At 38.9% G+C, this 16,341-nt stretch overlaps 1 protein-coding gene across 4 annotated transcripts in view; it reads left to right on the top strand.

Annotated features, from left to right (window-relative positions):
* Positions 1–16,341, top strand: part of LOC131322163 (uncharacterized) — a 38,801-nt gene that overhangs the window by 1,987 nt on the left and 20,473 nt on the right. For 3 of the 4 annotated variants that reach the window (XM_058353398.1, XM_058353397.1, XM_058353399.1), the window contains exons 3-12: positions 6,331–6,505; positions 8,488–8,571; positions 8,653–8,894; positions 9,013–9,232; positions 9,705–9,784; positions 9,870–9,954; positions 10,883–11,014; positions 11,111–11,224; positions 11,317–11,364; positions 13,878–13,960. In XM_058353398.1, the coding sequence (XP_058209381.1) occupies positions 6,331–6,505; positions 8,488–8,571; positions 8,653–8,894; positions 9,013–9,232; positions 9,705–9,784; positions 9,870–9,954; positions 10,883–11,014; positions 11,111–11,224; positions 11,317–11,364; positions 13,878–13,960 (1,263 nt within the window). Of the gene's footprint in view, positions 1–6,330; positions 6,506–8,487; positions 8,572–8,652; positions 8,895–9,012; positions 9,233–9,704; positions 9,785–9,869; positions 9,955–10,882; positions 11,015–11,110; positions 11,225–11,316; positions 11,365–13,877; positions 13,963–14,490; positions 14,548–14,826; positions 15,264–16,341 lie in introns of those variants that run through there. The other variant, XM_058353396.1, reaches the window with a different exon arrangement.

Genomic DNA, 16,341 nt, shown 5'->3' with positions numbered 1-16,341 from the left:
GGTATTTTCAGACTATTATGGTGGTTGCTGTCTTGGTGACCCCAATCCTATTGTGTGGTCTGATATCAACGACAATCTTGTATAGCTAAGCCATTGTATACAAGTCAAGTTAAAATGCATGCAGAATGAGTATACAGTCTTCCAAGTAGAAGTGAGGCTAACTATCTTTTAGATTAGCAATAGCATGAATGCTTGACTGGAGAATATGAAGAAGCATTGGGTTGCAGATAGTTGTGCAAGGATAATCCTAGTCAACAACCCATGTGATTGCCTTTAGGCAATGATGCCTTACATATCTAGTATAGGCATTTTTTGCGCATGCATTTGGGAAATAAAATTGGAAGTTTAGAAGCCGCATCTCATATTTAGACTTTTAAGTTTTAATATATGCATTTGTTTATTTTGATGGGATAATAGAACGTAGTTTCTCGAATATTTGTGTGGAGACACTCCCAAATATATTTTGACTTTTAACTCTGTTATCTTAGTCAGGGACACACGTACATACTAGGATGCATGGAACATGTAAGGACGTGAATGCAATTTTAAAAGCTGGGGAAAGGTCAAAATTGGATGCTTAGTATTTCTATTCTCATTCCGTAACTGTTGTTTGGGTATTTTGATTTTCACATTTTTGTCTCCAGGTTGTTTGAAGCAATGGTTTTGATGGGTTCAAGAATTTGTAATATACACCTATGCTATATTTTCTATCATCAACGTGCCCCATTGTATTGGTGTTTTTATTTTTAAAAAATAATGATGTTCGTGTCTTGTGTCTGTATTCATATCCGTGTTTCTTAGCTTGATAGTATTAGTTAGTCTAGCCCAACTAGTATGTATGAAGCATCGATTGGTCATTGGACAGGTTTCCATATATTCTTAAATAATAGGAGTCAAAGACTATAAGAATGATCAACCATCGAGCTAATTCCTTTTAATTCAGTACGTACTGCTATAAACCTGAAAGCAACAAGCTACGTGACTCCGGAGAAGGTCATTTCAATTGAAGGACCTATGGTGACATAGCGCTACTAAAGGAAAGAAGAAAGCTCCCATTCCCTGCTGCTGTTGTTGTTGTTGTAAAGAACATGAGTTTGTCTATGATATGGAGTCGGGAGTGGGATGCGACTTGCAATGCTTTCTATCAATCTCATCATTTGAACGTGAACAATATTCATGTAAACATGTAATATTCTATTTACCTTTCGATTTGATCGAAAGATATTAACTAAGTTGTTTAGGGTTTGCCATATGCAACATTGATTATAATTTGAGTAGAAAACCAAATTGACAACAATAGCACTACCAATGCCATCTTTTGGCCAACATCTAGCCTTTTGGACTCACTATTATCAATTTATTTAGCCTAGCAGCTATACTGCTGGGAAGAGGTCATTGGAGTCTTCTCCATCCTTCAATAGCATGTCAGCACCATCCATTTGGTTACCTCCCCGTGTACCTGTCACCTTGCACCATTCTTTTGCCAATACTACACTACTACTAGCTAGCACTGTTTTGATACCACTGCCGTAGTACAATTACACTTACCAATCCTGTATACTCTCATAGGGATGAAATCTGATGCCGAAATGGTAGTTGTCAAATCGTGAGTTGCTCTGATTAGGTCATGATTTCTCAAATACATGGAAAGGTATATTTATACATTTGGACGACAGCAATACATAGTACAAATTAAAATCTTGTGGTCTTTTAGGTAAGCCACTTGCTTCAATTGCAACGTACAACGGTGCAAGACATGAGGATTCATGAATTCTAGTATGGCCTTTTTTTTACGAAAAAAGTTAAAAGCTCAAAAAAACCTTTCAAAGGTGTTAGGGTTATTATTTGTCATCTTGTGTTGTAATTTTCCCGTTAACTCTCAAAATAAATTCTCTCTATTTACGTAAAATAGTTTACAAAGGGAGTAATTTATTTTTGAGGGCAGGGAGAATCAGAGATAAAAGATGGCATATAATAATGAATAATCTGAAGATGTTAGAAAAGTTCCCTTTTCCCGACAAAATAAATGCCCAAAAAATTCCAAAATCGAATTCACCAATTCAAACGATCCACCGATTAGTATCGATGTCCAACAACATCGTATTGAATCGAACGATATGAATCAGGAGTTGTATGAGTCTATGGCCGCCGTAATTATTGTTGTCGCACATAGCGGGCGTTGGGATTATCAGCCAATATGTAAATGGGGATTAATAACCAAACTTGTGAATTGAGCTACAGTAAAGGGCATAAAATGCATTTATAAGCGTGCTCTAAACATAATTGTTACAGATAGTACGTTTGTCGTGGTGGTTAATTAAAATTCTTTGACACCCAAGTAAACATATAACAGCTTACCTCTTCCATGATATTGTGTGGAGTAAGTTTTTTCCCACAAAAATGAGATAGTATATTAGATAAGTGACTCACCAAATCCAGTTATTTCTTGTAATATTATATACCCACATATTACATGCTGCCAAATTCCAATCAAACCAATTCGATGCTCTTTTTAAAACCGATCGATATAAGGCCCTCATATACCGAATAGAACCATAATTGATTGCCTTGCCAAAGGAAGTCTCTTTGGTCAAAGAATCAAGCTTCAAGCTTTAATCTTCAGAATTCACAAGAAATGTGATGCAAGTTGGGAGAGAATCAGTGTCAAAAGCGATATTAAAGGAAAAGAGGGAAAAACAATGCGTGAAGCAGTAAGGTGTAATGGTGCATTTAGATGCCTGTGAATTTCCATATCGAGGATATTTGGTACCTTCAAACCTCAACACATTGTAATGTTGATATTTAGAAGACAATATCATGCCAATCCGTAATGGAAGTAGAAACCCGTCCCTACGATATACTTAAGCTTGATGAACACTGAGGGTAATTGGTGAGCATGTTATGTTAGCTTTGAGCAAGGTTCTAAAAAGCGCTAGGCGCTCCCAAGTTGGCCGGGTACCGCCTAGCACCTAGGCGGGTACTAATCGGCCACCTAGCATCTAGGCGGGGGACTGGTCGGCTGCTTAATCGACTCATTGCCTAGGTGTTGGACTCCCGCCTAGCGCTTAGGCAGGGACTAATTGGCCCTAGGCGGGGACTTTTAGAACACTGGCTTTGAGGGCGAAAAAAGGTGGAGAATTTTGTCTTGCAAGGTAACTTCAATAGCTGGAATCATTAGATTGGATTGTTTACCTTGTTAAATAAGGCAAAGATAAGTCAATAAGTTTTGGTAGAATTGTAGTACAACTATTAATGCACTATTCCCACCATTAGTTGCTACTTCAAGGTCGTATATAGCATACTACTATATACCATATATAGAAAGAAAATGCATTGAGGGTCTTAACTTTAAAATAGTAGTTTATCATTTGAAAATTTGTAGTTTTGATATTAAACCTACAAAATAGTACTCCCTCCGTCCTAAGTTGCTCGCCCCTTTGCCTATATTTAAGAATCTTTAAATCTTTATATTTTGAACACTTTGTGCAATAAAACTAATTAAGATCTATCAAACAAGATCCATGTTCCATATAAAAAATGTTACTAAATTTAAAAATATAGACAGTGCTTTCAAAGGTTCGAAACAGTGAAAAGAGAAACAATTTGTGATGGAGGGATTATTATGGAATAAGTAAATAAGGATTGACACTTGCAAAAGTATGAGAATGAAGAACTGGTTGAGGAAAAAAAATAAGATGGTAAAAGTATACATGTTATTGTGTTTGTGGAAGATTAGAAGATTTTCGCTAGCTTAAATTATAACTCGTGATATTGTCTTTTATGTCTAACAAAGATTAAAGGAAGTAGGAACATAACTTTTTGCACGTCGTCCAAATTAGTTTCTTTATATGTAAGCATTCATGAACTAAGAAGCATGGACATGGGACATGCATCGCACGACACAGCAACATAGACACAACATTTCTTCAGAAATATAAATTATGATATTGACACATTGGGGACACATTTGAAGGAATAATGTTCTATGGATTTCCTATAGAATTACATCATATTATTGGTATGTACGTAAGTTCCTATATAACTATTAACATTCTTTTGTATGAATTAGGAGATAAAAATACTAATCGCATTAGAGATGAAAATAACAATAGACTAAATAAGTATTCAAGTGCTAGGCATCTATTCAAAACTTTATCCTAACTTTTTCATGTTTATATTCCTTAGTAGTAGGATCCTTCTAAAATGGGTGCGCTCCCAAGATGGGAGCTTGAATCGAGGCTCCCAAGATGGGAGCTTGACGGGAGCCTACTCCCCTTGAGACGGGAGCTTGCTCCTATCTAAGATGGGGCTTATTGGGCCATTAAGGCAATTATTCTCTTACTTCCAATAGTTTTTTTATCGGCAAAAGTAACATTTTATTAGGGAAAGGGGTAGGGATTCCAACCAAAAATTGAAAATTACAGCCAGAGGGGTAAAACCCAAAATAAAACCTGAGGGGCTAAAGTGCCCATATTAAAACAATATACAGCTCAAACAACCCAAAATGCCTAAAAAATCCAGATCAAACAATTAAAGCCCAACCCAAAGAAAACCCAAAACCTAACCCTAAAAGTGCAACATCGTCACCCACCGATTAGACAGAGCATCCACCACCACCGGTCAGCCACCACCGATAACCACCTAGCCACCCCAACGGAGATGCATCCCAGAGCCCAAACAGACCAACCTGCCGCGGAAACTCAACCTTGTCATTAGGCGAGTACTGGGCCATCCAACAATGACCATGGCAGGAGCCACGCCAACCACGCCACCCAAGCCCATTAGAAACCCATACCGTTAGGCCAAGATCGGAAAACCCAATAGAAATCCAACCGAGAAACGAAAGACAAAGTCAACCGATAGATCAAACTATCAAAGAGTCACAAACCTTGCTGCCACCTAATCGATGAATCTTGCCCCCCTTTTGTGGCTTTAGCCCGCTTCTTGTTACCTTCGGGGCTGAGGAGAAACGACTAAGAAAGGGGGGACAAACGACAATGAGGGTAGGGGGTCGGGAAAAAAGAGTGGAGAAGGAAAAGACAGAGGAACGAAGAACCATACCAGAAACGCCAACCTCGTTGGACGTTCGTAAGATCGGGAATTTCCAATAATTACCATTTAAGATCGGGAAATTCTCCTTCAAAGGTTATGTATTTAAAGATATTTTATGTACGTATAAATATATAATCTATATACGCTCCTTAGGCACTCCCAACCTTAGGAGCTTCTAGGTGCCTCCGCTCCCCTGCATCCGCTCCCGTTCTCGCCCCCGCCCCCACCTCCGCTCCCGCTTCGTGCTATTAAGGTTTATTCTAACCTTCCAACATGTCCTGTTGTATCCTAGTGTGCTCGATTTAAAAAAAAAACATAAATGCATCAAAGATATATATCGTCACATCCGACACGTGCATAGCATGTCTGAACGTGTTCATGTGCAACCTGTACTGAGGCCGATGGACGTGTCTATTTGTCATAATTTATTAACATACTATTTTTTGAGTATGTTAAAACTTCATACTAGTGAGTATACAGAATTTATTAACATATTTTTTTGAGTATGTTAAAACTTCATACTAGTGAGTGTACAGAAAGATAGTGGTTGCAGCACTTATAAAGGTGCTATGGTAAACAGTAAAGCAGCCCCAAAATCCGATTAACATGATGGCCAATATGATATTCAACAGCTATAATTTAGACCATGTTCAAGATGGAGAAATAAATACAAGTGTACGGTTTTGATTGTTATTCTATTTTTATTCTTTTGGGGTTTAGGAAGAGGATAAAAACAGACTCTGACCAATTGGCTTGACAGGAATGGTAATACCACTATTATTCATGGGATTGAGATCCCCACTTTCACCGCGATTGCATGCTCAATACCATGTTGTTGCATGCCCAATACCATGCTGTTGCATGCCCAATAACGAATCCCAGGAAAGTAAGCATGGTGCTCAATTAACCTCTGTTATAACCCACTCAAGCCTCATGTTGGTCATAGCGAACATGAACGCGTAACAGCCGGTTTCTCGTTTTCTGTAAATACCTCCAAATGTCTTCTTGTTGACCAATGGTTGGAACTGGAAAGAGATTCCCACTCTTGCAATTGTTACTGCAATTGGGCATTAATACGGACAGAATCCTTATTCCCATTTTTGTCCATCTGTTGGTTTTCATTTCGCATGGCAATTTTAGTTCATTTTCTCGTCCTATCAGTCAAATAATGAGCAGGAGTATAATTACCCCCTTTCCATTACCGAAAAATCTGGTTTTCTTCTTGTTATCAATCTGTGGTACGCGAATGATTGCATTCTTACTTTCGTTTTCATGCAGGCGTAATATGCTTGAAAAGAAATTGGCTGATGCTGAGGTCTCTGAGGAAGAACAAAACAATTTACTTAAGTATTTGGAGAAGAAGGAAACAGAGTATATGCGCATTCAGAGGCATAAAATGGGTGCTGACGATTTTGAACCATTGACAATGATAGGAAAGGGTGCATTTGGGGAGGTATGACTTTTCTCCCCTTCTATCCTTTGGGTAAATGTACAAGTTCTCTAGATTATTCTGTATTTGAAAATTACACAGCTGGGAATTCCCTATTGAAGTTAGCTTCTGAAGTTAACTTCCACCACCCCCTTTTCTTTTCCATCCCACTTCCTCTCCCACCTCTCTTTGGTCCTATAATATGGCAGGTTAATGGTGGTATTAGAGGACCCCAGGGCCCTCAAGTTCAGAATCTTTGAGTAAAGTTTGTTGTATTTATATCAATTTGGTTTGGTGTAGAAAAATACTAATTGAACTAAGCAAGGTTCTGAATACTGTACTAGACATGGTACCGTTTTTGTCACTGGCACGGTATGTACCGGCTATGTAGCACCGACACTCCAAAAGGGAGCCGTGTCCACGTATTGGACACGGGGACACGGCGGGGACACGTATTGAACACACCACGTGGCGTGTCCAATAATTTTTATTATTTTTTGATAGGGAACACCGCGGGGACACGCCGGGGACACGGCTAGGGGTCAAAATGTAATATTTTTTAAATTTTTGGGGGTTAATGAAATTATTCAAAACATTTGGGTTAAAGTGTTAAACTGTAATTTTTCCTTTGAAATTTTTTTATACAATTTGTGAAATTATTCATATACAATGGTTCATAATTTTTTTTATATATATGTACATATGTTTATTATTTTTTTTTTATACACGTGGCGTGTCCCCCGCCGTGTCCGTATCCCCATTTTTTTAGAATTGCCGTGTTCCGTGTCCGTATCCGTATTCGTGTCCGTGCTACATAGTGTACCGGTACTGGTACAATACCGGTTACCATTTCGGATTTAGCATTATAAATATATATATATATATATATATATATATTAAAAACTCAATATATTTATCATAATAGTAACCTTCATTTATAAACAAACAATATTAATGCTGAAAAGTTTAAAAAAAAAAACTGACAACTTAAATAAAAGGAAAACAGTAGTAAATTAATACAATGGATGTAAGCTACTGTATTATGATGTATCAGATACTCTGAATAATCTCCAAAAAGGCTGGTGCACACTCCAAAAGCCTTTCGACTTTCAGTCTTCCCTTCTCTCAGATCTGGAATTGACGTGAAGCTCTGAACCGACTGAGGCGTGAAGAAGACGACTGAGAACTTCATCGGAACGTCTCTAGAAGACTAGATCTGAACAGAAATCGGTTCCAGAAATACTTTTCATCTTCCCTCTGTTCTCCATATGCCGGCAAAGACCAAAACTAATCGGTTGTGGCTTTAGTCTTCTTCCCCTTTCTCTCTATTTTTCTTCTATTTCTCCTGTTTTCAGTCCAGCAAAATACCGGCCAAAATTGCCGGAAATACCCTCTTGCCCGGTATTGTCTGGAAATGCTAGTACCAACCGGCAAGGCCCGGTATTGAGGCCGGGACGGTATTGTAGGGTTAGAGTACTGTTTTCTCACCAAACAGGTATGTACCTGCTGGTACGGAACGGTATTGACAACCTTGGTGCTTAGGCCTGTGCTTTCCATTTGTTATGGACCTATGGTATTTATATTAGTGCAATGTGTTTCGAAGAAGACCTTTTTTATATACTGTGAGCTCAAAGATGTATGTTTTTGCATTTATGTTATTATAAACAAACAGGCAAGTCATCAGGGGCTGTGTATCTGTACCTTTACACACGCATTAGGACCACACGTCATACTTCCAATACAGTTCTTTATTTTTTTGATCAGAACTGCACAAAAATGGTGTTGCAACTGAAATACGTTGCATCATTATGGTGGCATTTTTTGGCTCACCAAGTAAATTTACAATTACCTCTTAGAAACTGCGTATTGAACCATAGATGAAAGAGGCATAAGTAACTTTTTGACCCTTCTATGCATAGTAAGACAGGTTTTTTAATTTCTGCTGTTGGGCATCTTGACCGTAATAATGTCGCTGTTAACCATGATTCATAATTTACTTTTTGCAGGTTAGAGTATGCAAAGAAAAGAAAACTGGCCATGTATATGCTATGAAAAAGCTTAAAAAGTCAGAAATGCTTCGCAGAGGCCAGGTTTGCATCTGCTGAGGCCTGCCAATGGTATTGATGGTTTCTTGTTGTGCTTATGCTACTTTTTTTATTGCACTCATGTAGGTTGAACATGTGAAAGCAGAAAGAAATCTACTTGCGGAAGTTGACAGCAATTGCATTGTCAAACTTTACTGCTCCTTCCAAGATGAAGAGTATCTTTATCTGATTATGGAATACTTACCTGGGGGAGACATGATGACTTTGTTGATGCGGAAGGATACACTTACTGAAGACGAGGCTAGGTTTTACGTAGGGGAAACAGTACTTGCTATTGAGTCAATCCATAAGCATAATTACATTCATAGGTTTGTGTGTAGGTTTTGAGTAATATTCTAATTTGAACCACTTTGATGCTGTGCATCCTTTTATTATATCGCTTTATATTTACAAGGGAGTCTAACTTTCTGCGTTTATACATTTCAGAGATATCAAGCCTGACAACTTGCTGCTTGATAGATATGGCCATATGAAATTGTCAGATTTCGGACTATGTAAGCCTCTGGACTGCAGTAATCTACATGAGAAGGATTTTTCTGTGGGAAGCAACCTCAGTGGTGCTCTTCAAAGTGATGGGCGTCCTGCTGCTCCAAAGCGCACTCAACAAGAGCAACTGCAGCATTGGCAAAGGAACAGAAGGATGCTTGTAAATCCTGCTATCACCTGACTTAAATTTCTTTATTTCTTTATTTCTGCGTCAATGAATAAAAATTGCAATTTCACGTAGTCATGTTCTTTATACCCGTGTTTCTATTTTGTCATGGAGGGTGCATGTGCTGTATTTAATTTGAATCTTTCACACAACTGGGCTTCTTTGGCAATTTATGCGTGTGATAAGGTTGGAGTCACGTGCTTTGTAATATCTGTGTATAGACTGTCATGTCAGTGGTTTGAAAACTGCTGATGAATCTAATTTCTACAACAAAAATGTGCAGCTCTAGTGAATAACCAAACTTCGTTTGTGAAAGGAAACTACCATCACCTTATGCAGGCCTAAGAAACATATGAGATACTTGAGTTTCATATCTGTCTTTTATTAAGTTTATTTTAGGAGGCTCTTTCAGTGTCTGTCTTATGTGGATTAATGTTGTTTTAAACTTCTCACTCGAATTCTGTAGGCTTATTCTACTGTTGGTACACCTGATTATATTGCTCCAGAAGTTTTACTGAAGAAAGGATATGGAATGGAATGCGATTGGTTCGTATCTAGCATATTTATTTATTACTACATGATACTTCCTGAAGTTCTTTGTCCCAATGAGATTCTGTTTATCTTCCCACAGGTGGTCTCTTGGTGCTATCATGTATGAAATGCTTGTGGGATATCCACCTTTTTATTCAGATGAACCCATGTCCACTTGTCGAAAGGTAAATATTGGGAACATATTGCAGAAGTATTCTATGTTGTGCTATCTTGCATTTATTACCTGTGATTCCAGTTGAGTTTACCACATAATGACTACCATGGGATGACTTTGGAGAAAGAGAAAATTAGGAAATAATGGCAACTTTATTGTGACTCTTTACATTGAAGAATTTTCTGCTTTTTAGTACAACTGTTCAGTCATATACTCCATGAGGGCCTTTGGCTTGTTTGGATCCTCTAATTATGATGGTTATGTGTGGCCTTCAATAGAATTGGTGCTAAATTAGTCTAGTTGGTAGAACAGAAGGTTTAATCGTCTGTACATCTTGTAGGAATGGGCATATAAAGTCCTCTGTATGTTACTTCCTCCTCGAGGGCATCAACGCTTTTGAATTTGTGTTATGGGAAGACTCCAAGTTGGGCATTTTGTGGTGAATCTTGGATAGTTACAGGATTGATTTTGGACAGAAAAGCCTTGGTCCAAATAGAATGGTTGTTGATGGATATTACTTTAAACCTCTTCTGAACCAGATCATATGCTCCTGAATCAAATCTGATGTACTTGAGGCGGTGTTACCGAGTCAGAATGTTAAATGACATCACTGGAAGAGACTCTCGTTCAATACTTGTGCTCTTGATAAAAATACTCATAAAAGAACCAAGTTCATATTGTCTTTTAAACTTGAAGTTCTTCTGTCATTGGTTGTTTAGAATTCTAATGTGGTTTGTCATTTGGATGGGTAATATTGAATTTTTTTTTTCCCGGGGAAATGAGAGAAACTCAAAACTGTTGAAACTTGAAATGTATGAGGTTTATCAAAAATACTTCTAACATGCCTTACTCTATGTTTATCTATAAGGATTAGGATTTTCTTATTTCTGGCTCTCTTTCCGTCATTGCTCATATGATTCTCTTTTTGACACTTGCAGATAGTGAACTGGAGAACTCATTTAAAATTTCCTGAAGAGGCAAAGCTTTCTCCTGAAGCAAAGGATCTTATTAGTAAACTATTATGTAATGTTGATCAAAGGCTTGGAACAAAAGGCGCATATGAAATAAAGGTGTTGTGTGGTGTGTTCCATTTATATGTTCATCAATGCACTATACTAACTGTATACCGAAATTGTGAATCATCCAGTTTGGCTTGTGATTTTCAGGCTCACTCATGGTTCAAAGGTATCGAATGGGAGAAATTATATCAGATGAAAGCTGCATTTATTCCCGAAGTCAATGATGAGTTGGACACTCAGAACTTTGAGAAATTTGAAGAGGTGCAGGAGTTTCTTCATTTTTGGAGATGTTGTTGTGCTCCTTTTCTTTTACTCATTTTGGTTGTTGTAATGCTTGTTGTGACAATGCTCAGGTGGATAACCAAGTTCCAACTTCGGCAAGATCAGGTCCATGGAGGAAGGTTTGTGTATTAACTATTAAGTATCAACTATGTGCATTGCAATATTGTTTAAATAAGGTTTAGAAAATCAATCCTTCTGTTGAAACGCCTTTATGGATGATTACCTGTCTTCTTTTCCCGGTTTGGTAACTGGTAAGATTTATTAGCTCTTGTCTGTTGGAAACCGATGAGACAAAACATCCTTTTGGCAACCATGTTTGGTGAATTGTCACAGCTGGTCAGTTTCTAGAAATTATTATGCCATAATAGAAACACTAGCATGCAAGTACCTCTTTTTCGTTTTTATGCTTGGCCAAGTACAGAAGGGTAGGATGGGGAGGAGGCAATCGATACCTGTTACATGACGCAAGGGGGAGACTCCCACGACCAGTATATAGGCTGAAAAATTGAAAATCACACGTCCCCCACCTGCAATTGTGGAGTGACTCTAATCCAAGACTTGTATGAGGTCAATGAGTGTAGTTTAGCCCATAAGCCACACAGATCAGATGTTCTAGTTCCTCTTTCTTGATCAATCTTATACTTCAAACTTTCTCCGCTTTCTCTCTCTCTACACTTTCCAGAGGACTAGAGCAAGGGTTTTCAAGGGTTTCGTTTTGGGGGGTGGGGCTTCCGCCTCCACCCCCCGCTCCCTCCTTCTCCTCCCCCCTCGTCCTCCTTCCGGCGCCGCAGATCTCAGTTCTGCTTTCCCTCCTCTTTTCCAGCTTCACTGTCTTCAGCCCAGGCGACCCCGGCGACGCAGCTCAGCTCTGGCGGCTCGTGTGCCGTGGTGTTTTCCAAAGCGAGCTCGGATCTGGTTCATGGGGCTTCGGAGGCAGTGGGGCTCTGTTGGTCTTCTGTTGGCAGGTAATAATTAGGGTTTGTGGAGGTTTAGTCTGTTTTGGGCCGTTTTTTTGTGCCTTTTCTTCTCCGGCGAGGTCCTCCTCCGTCTGGATTTTTGTCCCGGTCTGGTATTCCTAGATCCGGTGGGTGCCGGTGGTGGGTAATAATTTTTCTGTGTGGTGGCGGCTGCTGGATCTCACTTTTCGGTAGTGGTGTTGTGATGTGGTCGGCTGTTGTCGGTGTATACCGTCTGGTTTCGGCTGCCTCCGGTGCTGTAGCTGTTGAATGAGTTTTGGTGGTTGGTTTCTGTCCGGTCTGGATTCCAGATCCCGGTTTGTGTGCTTGCAAGGAGGTCTGGCTTGTTGTGGGTTGTCTGGTCTGCTACCGCGCCCGGAGTTTCAAAGTGCCAGCAGAAACTCGCTTTGGAGCTTCCCTTTGCAGCTGTGAGGAATTCGTCCCTCTCGCCGTGAAAGCCAACATTAGCCATTAAAGGACCGTTCTAATGGTTTGAGCTCTGGGTTGCTCATCTACCGTTGCTAGGATGGACCCTACGCCGCATCGTGTTGGTCTGCTTTTGCAGTAATGCGTCTATGAGCTTGTATGCCCTTTGTGGTTTGCTCGTTTCCTAGCTTTCAGTAGATTTAGCTCTTTCCGACTGTTTTGATTATTTCATGTAAGTGCCGTTGGGCTTCTTGAAATGAAATTTGCTATTGATCAAAAAAAAAAAAATAATAGTTCCTCTTTCTGGAAAAGGGGGAAAAAAACCTTGTTTTGTGTTGTTTTTGTTTTATTACTGTTATTACTATTATTATCAAAACTTCTATTGCTAGTATTTTTTTTTTCTTTTTTTTTCTTTTTGTTTCTTTTTTTATTTTATTTTAGTGAGGGGTTAAGATTTCATTGTGAATTAGCAACTTTTACTTTTGGGATGCGTTGATAGAGGTGTGGGCCTTTTGGGCTATAATGTGTCCCAAAAATTTTTGTTTTATGACCAAAGTTATCAATCTCGTACAGTACCCGCCGAGATATACTGTAGCAGTACCAGCAATAAAACGGGACACTCAGGAAATGTTCTATTCCGGCTGAAATACTGCTCTGTTTCAGGCATTCCGGTGGTTTTTCAGATCCCGTCCGGTATAGAAACACACCGGTTTTTTAGGCTTCAATTCAGTTGCTACACTGCCTACACCATCTCCAGCGTTAGTATGTTCTACATTCCGGCGTCGTTCTGTTTAGTAAAAGCCAATGTTCTAAAACTCGCTAGGCACTAGTTGGGCGGAAAAGGGGCGCCTAGCACCTAGGCGGGGACTAGGCGCCCGACTAGTCGGCTGTCTAATCTAGGCGTCGGACCACAGCCTAGCGCCTAGGCGGGGACCGAGAGCGAGGGAGGGCAACTATTTTTATGATGGCCTTATTTGGTGGATAGCACCCAGAAACTGTAGTGACCTCTTTAACGAGACTAAACATTTGTCACTGGTAATGGATTGGTCTTGGAATCTGATGCAACTTTATTTAGTTTAATAGTGAATCTATACCTAGGGTACTCATTGTATTGGCTTTCATTGTTGATGTACAAATTGTGGAAAAGCATGGCAAAGTCATCCTCTCATTATAGATTTTGTTGTTGACAAGTCTTTATGACATCTACATATTAATATGTTTTCTTACTCTATACTTCTCTTCTGCCGCAGATGCTCTCCTCTAAGGACGTCAATTTTGTGGGCTACACCTATAAGAACTTTGAAATTGTAAATGATCATGAAGTACCTGGCATCGGTATTTACCTCGTCGTTTGACACAATCCTACATACATTTGTGTTTTCCTCCTTTATCTGAATTTTGTCCTGCCATAAAAGTGCATATCACGAGAAGATGAAGGCATGAAGATTGTTATTGTTGTGGCCTGTGCATTCTTTCCAATTTTATTTGTTTTTGCTTTGTTCCCCTCCATTTTGTTATTCTTACTGGGGGATAAAGCTAACCATGGTTGAAAATGCTTAAAGGATGCATCAACCTTTCTATGATGTGTCGTATATAGTCATTTCAATGCGTTAAGTTCTCATTGCAAGTGACTACTTTTCGCAATTAGTCCGGCCACATTTCTTCTGAAACAATGGTGTTTGACCACAAGAAGTTGATAAAAGATGGTTAACCACATGACTGACCATTTGCTTTAGGAAAGATGAAAAAAAGAAGAGCATCTCTGATTTTCTTATGGCATGCTCAAAAAGAAGCTTTTCTTAATTTGGCCCAATATTTCTGACCTCCTTGTGATGGGTTTTATGACGTGTGTCCTATTTTCAGCTGAATTGAAGAAGAAGAGCAACAAACCTAAGAGGCCCACAGTAAAATCCCTTTTTGGTACTCTCTTTCTCTCTCTCTCTCAATCGTTTTGTTGCTTCATGACTACATGATTTTTAGAATGACATGCGAATAACGACTTGGTATTACAATATTCTAGTTATACAGGCTACACTGAGCATTTCTACATGAACTGAGCGTAAAATGGAACGATGTAGGATAATTAGAAAAAGATGAAACTCGCAGAATGAACCTTTCAATGTTCAAGATGTAGTTTTCTTTTTTGGCTTGATTTTTGGGATGAACTTTGATTTAATGGCTTGGGTAACATTTTCACAGATAATGACTCAGAGACTGCTATGAACCAACCAGCTCAAGGAAGCTTTCTCAACCTCTTGCCTCCGCGACTAGACGTTTCAAAACAAAGTGAACCTGTGTAAGCCTCACTTAATTGTGTATGAACCCGACGGGCCAGAGTCATTCATCTCTTCAACTGGACAGCTTTTTGTTTCACTGCTGCTTGCAATTTGGCACATTCAAGCGTGTGAGGATATACCCATCGGTTAACTTGTACCTTGGTCTTGTAAATTAGTATATCACAGTATATAGAATATTCTTTTACTTTTTATAGTTGGTGTGTATTTCTTCCCCCTTTGTCAAGCATCAGAAAAAAATGTGTGCAATACCCATTGTTGTTTCTCATGTTTACTATCTCAAAACCAGGATTCATGATAACAACCCCAAAATTTAATTTAAGAGCTTTGATCTTCGAGTTTTGTTTCTCCTATTGTGATTTTTGTTGTTTGGGCGATTGATCACTCCACTGTGAGCCTACAACTTCAGTTGATGTCCTTGTATGTGCTTTCTCTCTGTCGAGGGATGTATATCATTACACAGCTTGCCATGGCGTCGCCCCTGTTACACAGCTAAATGAATCTGAGTTTTATTTGCTAATTCTCGTCGTCTTTTAGCTGAGTTTGGAGATCATAGTTTGCTTATTGTTTGTACTTGTTAGTAGAAACTTCAGTATTTATATGGAACCAAGCCTGTTAGATGGATTATGTTTTCTGCTGAAATTTGCATGTCTGCGATATGATGTTTTTTTTAAGGGCGTCTATGATATGATAACAGCACCGTCGTTTGTTGCATTGGCTTGTGCAGAAATTCTCTGGCTCTATGATAGATAATGAGTTTTCATTGATAGTTTATTTGGTAAGACAGAAGGTAATTGTTTGCAAATGTCTGCAATTTTTCTTTGTTTCTCGAATCATTCATCTTGCTACATAAAGCCGTACTACTCGTGATGACCCATGTAATATTTTTTTCATTTTTATTTTTTTCAGAAAAATGCAAAATGCAAATTTTACAAGAGGAGAATTACCTTTTTGCTGTGGTAGAGTTGGCGATATCGTCTACATGAAATGTTTTATAGTGAGGAAGAGCATAATGGAATGATATTGTCTACATGAAATGTTCTATAGGGAGGAAGCGCATAATGGAATGAAACCGCCGATCAAAACAAAAAGAAAAAAGAATGAATGAAATCCTGTGCCACCCCATTCATACATCAAAATTAAAAACAAATCTATCCCCCCCCTCTCTCTCTCTCTCTCTCTCTCTCTCTCTCTCTCTGTTCGTTTTTAACAAAATGGGAAAGTTTCCAGTTTCCTCCTCTCTCTCTCTCCTCAAATCACAATTATATTGTAGGGTCACCTATGAATTGAAAAATAGATTTAAGCGATTGCTACTTTCTCCGTCCCTTGCCCTAAAACTTCTTCATAGCCAACCCCAAAGCAACACCAATACCATTTCGTCTCATTCCAATCAAGCTTGTTTGATTTTGAGGTGAAAACT

Source organism: Rhododendron vialii, chromosome 4a (genome assembly GCF_030253575.1).
Source record: "Rhododendron vialii isolate Sample 1 chromosome 4a, ASM3025357v1".
Lineage (NCBI taxonomy): Eukaryota > Viridiplantae > Streptophyta > Magnoliopsida > Ericales > Ericaceae > Rhododendron > Rhododendron vialii.
This window is presented reverse-complemented; position numbering and strand designations above follow the sequence as displayed.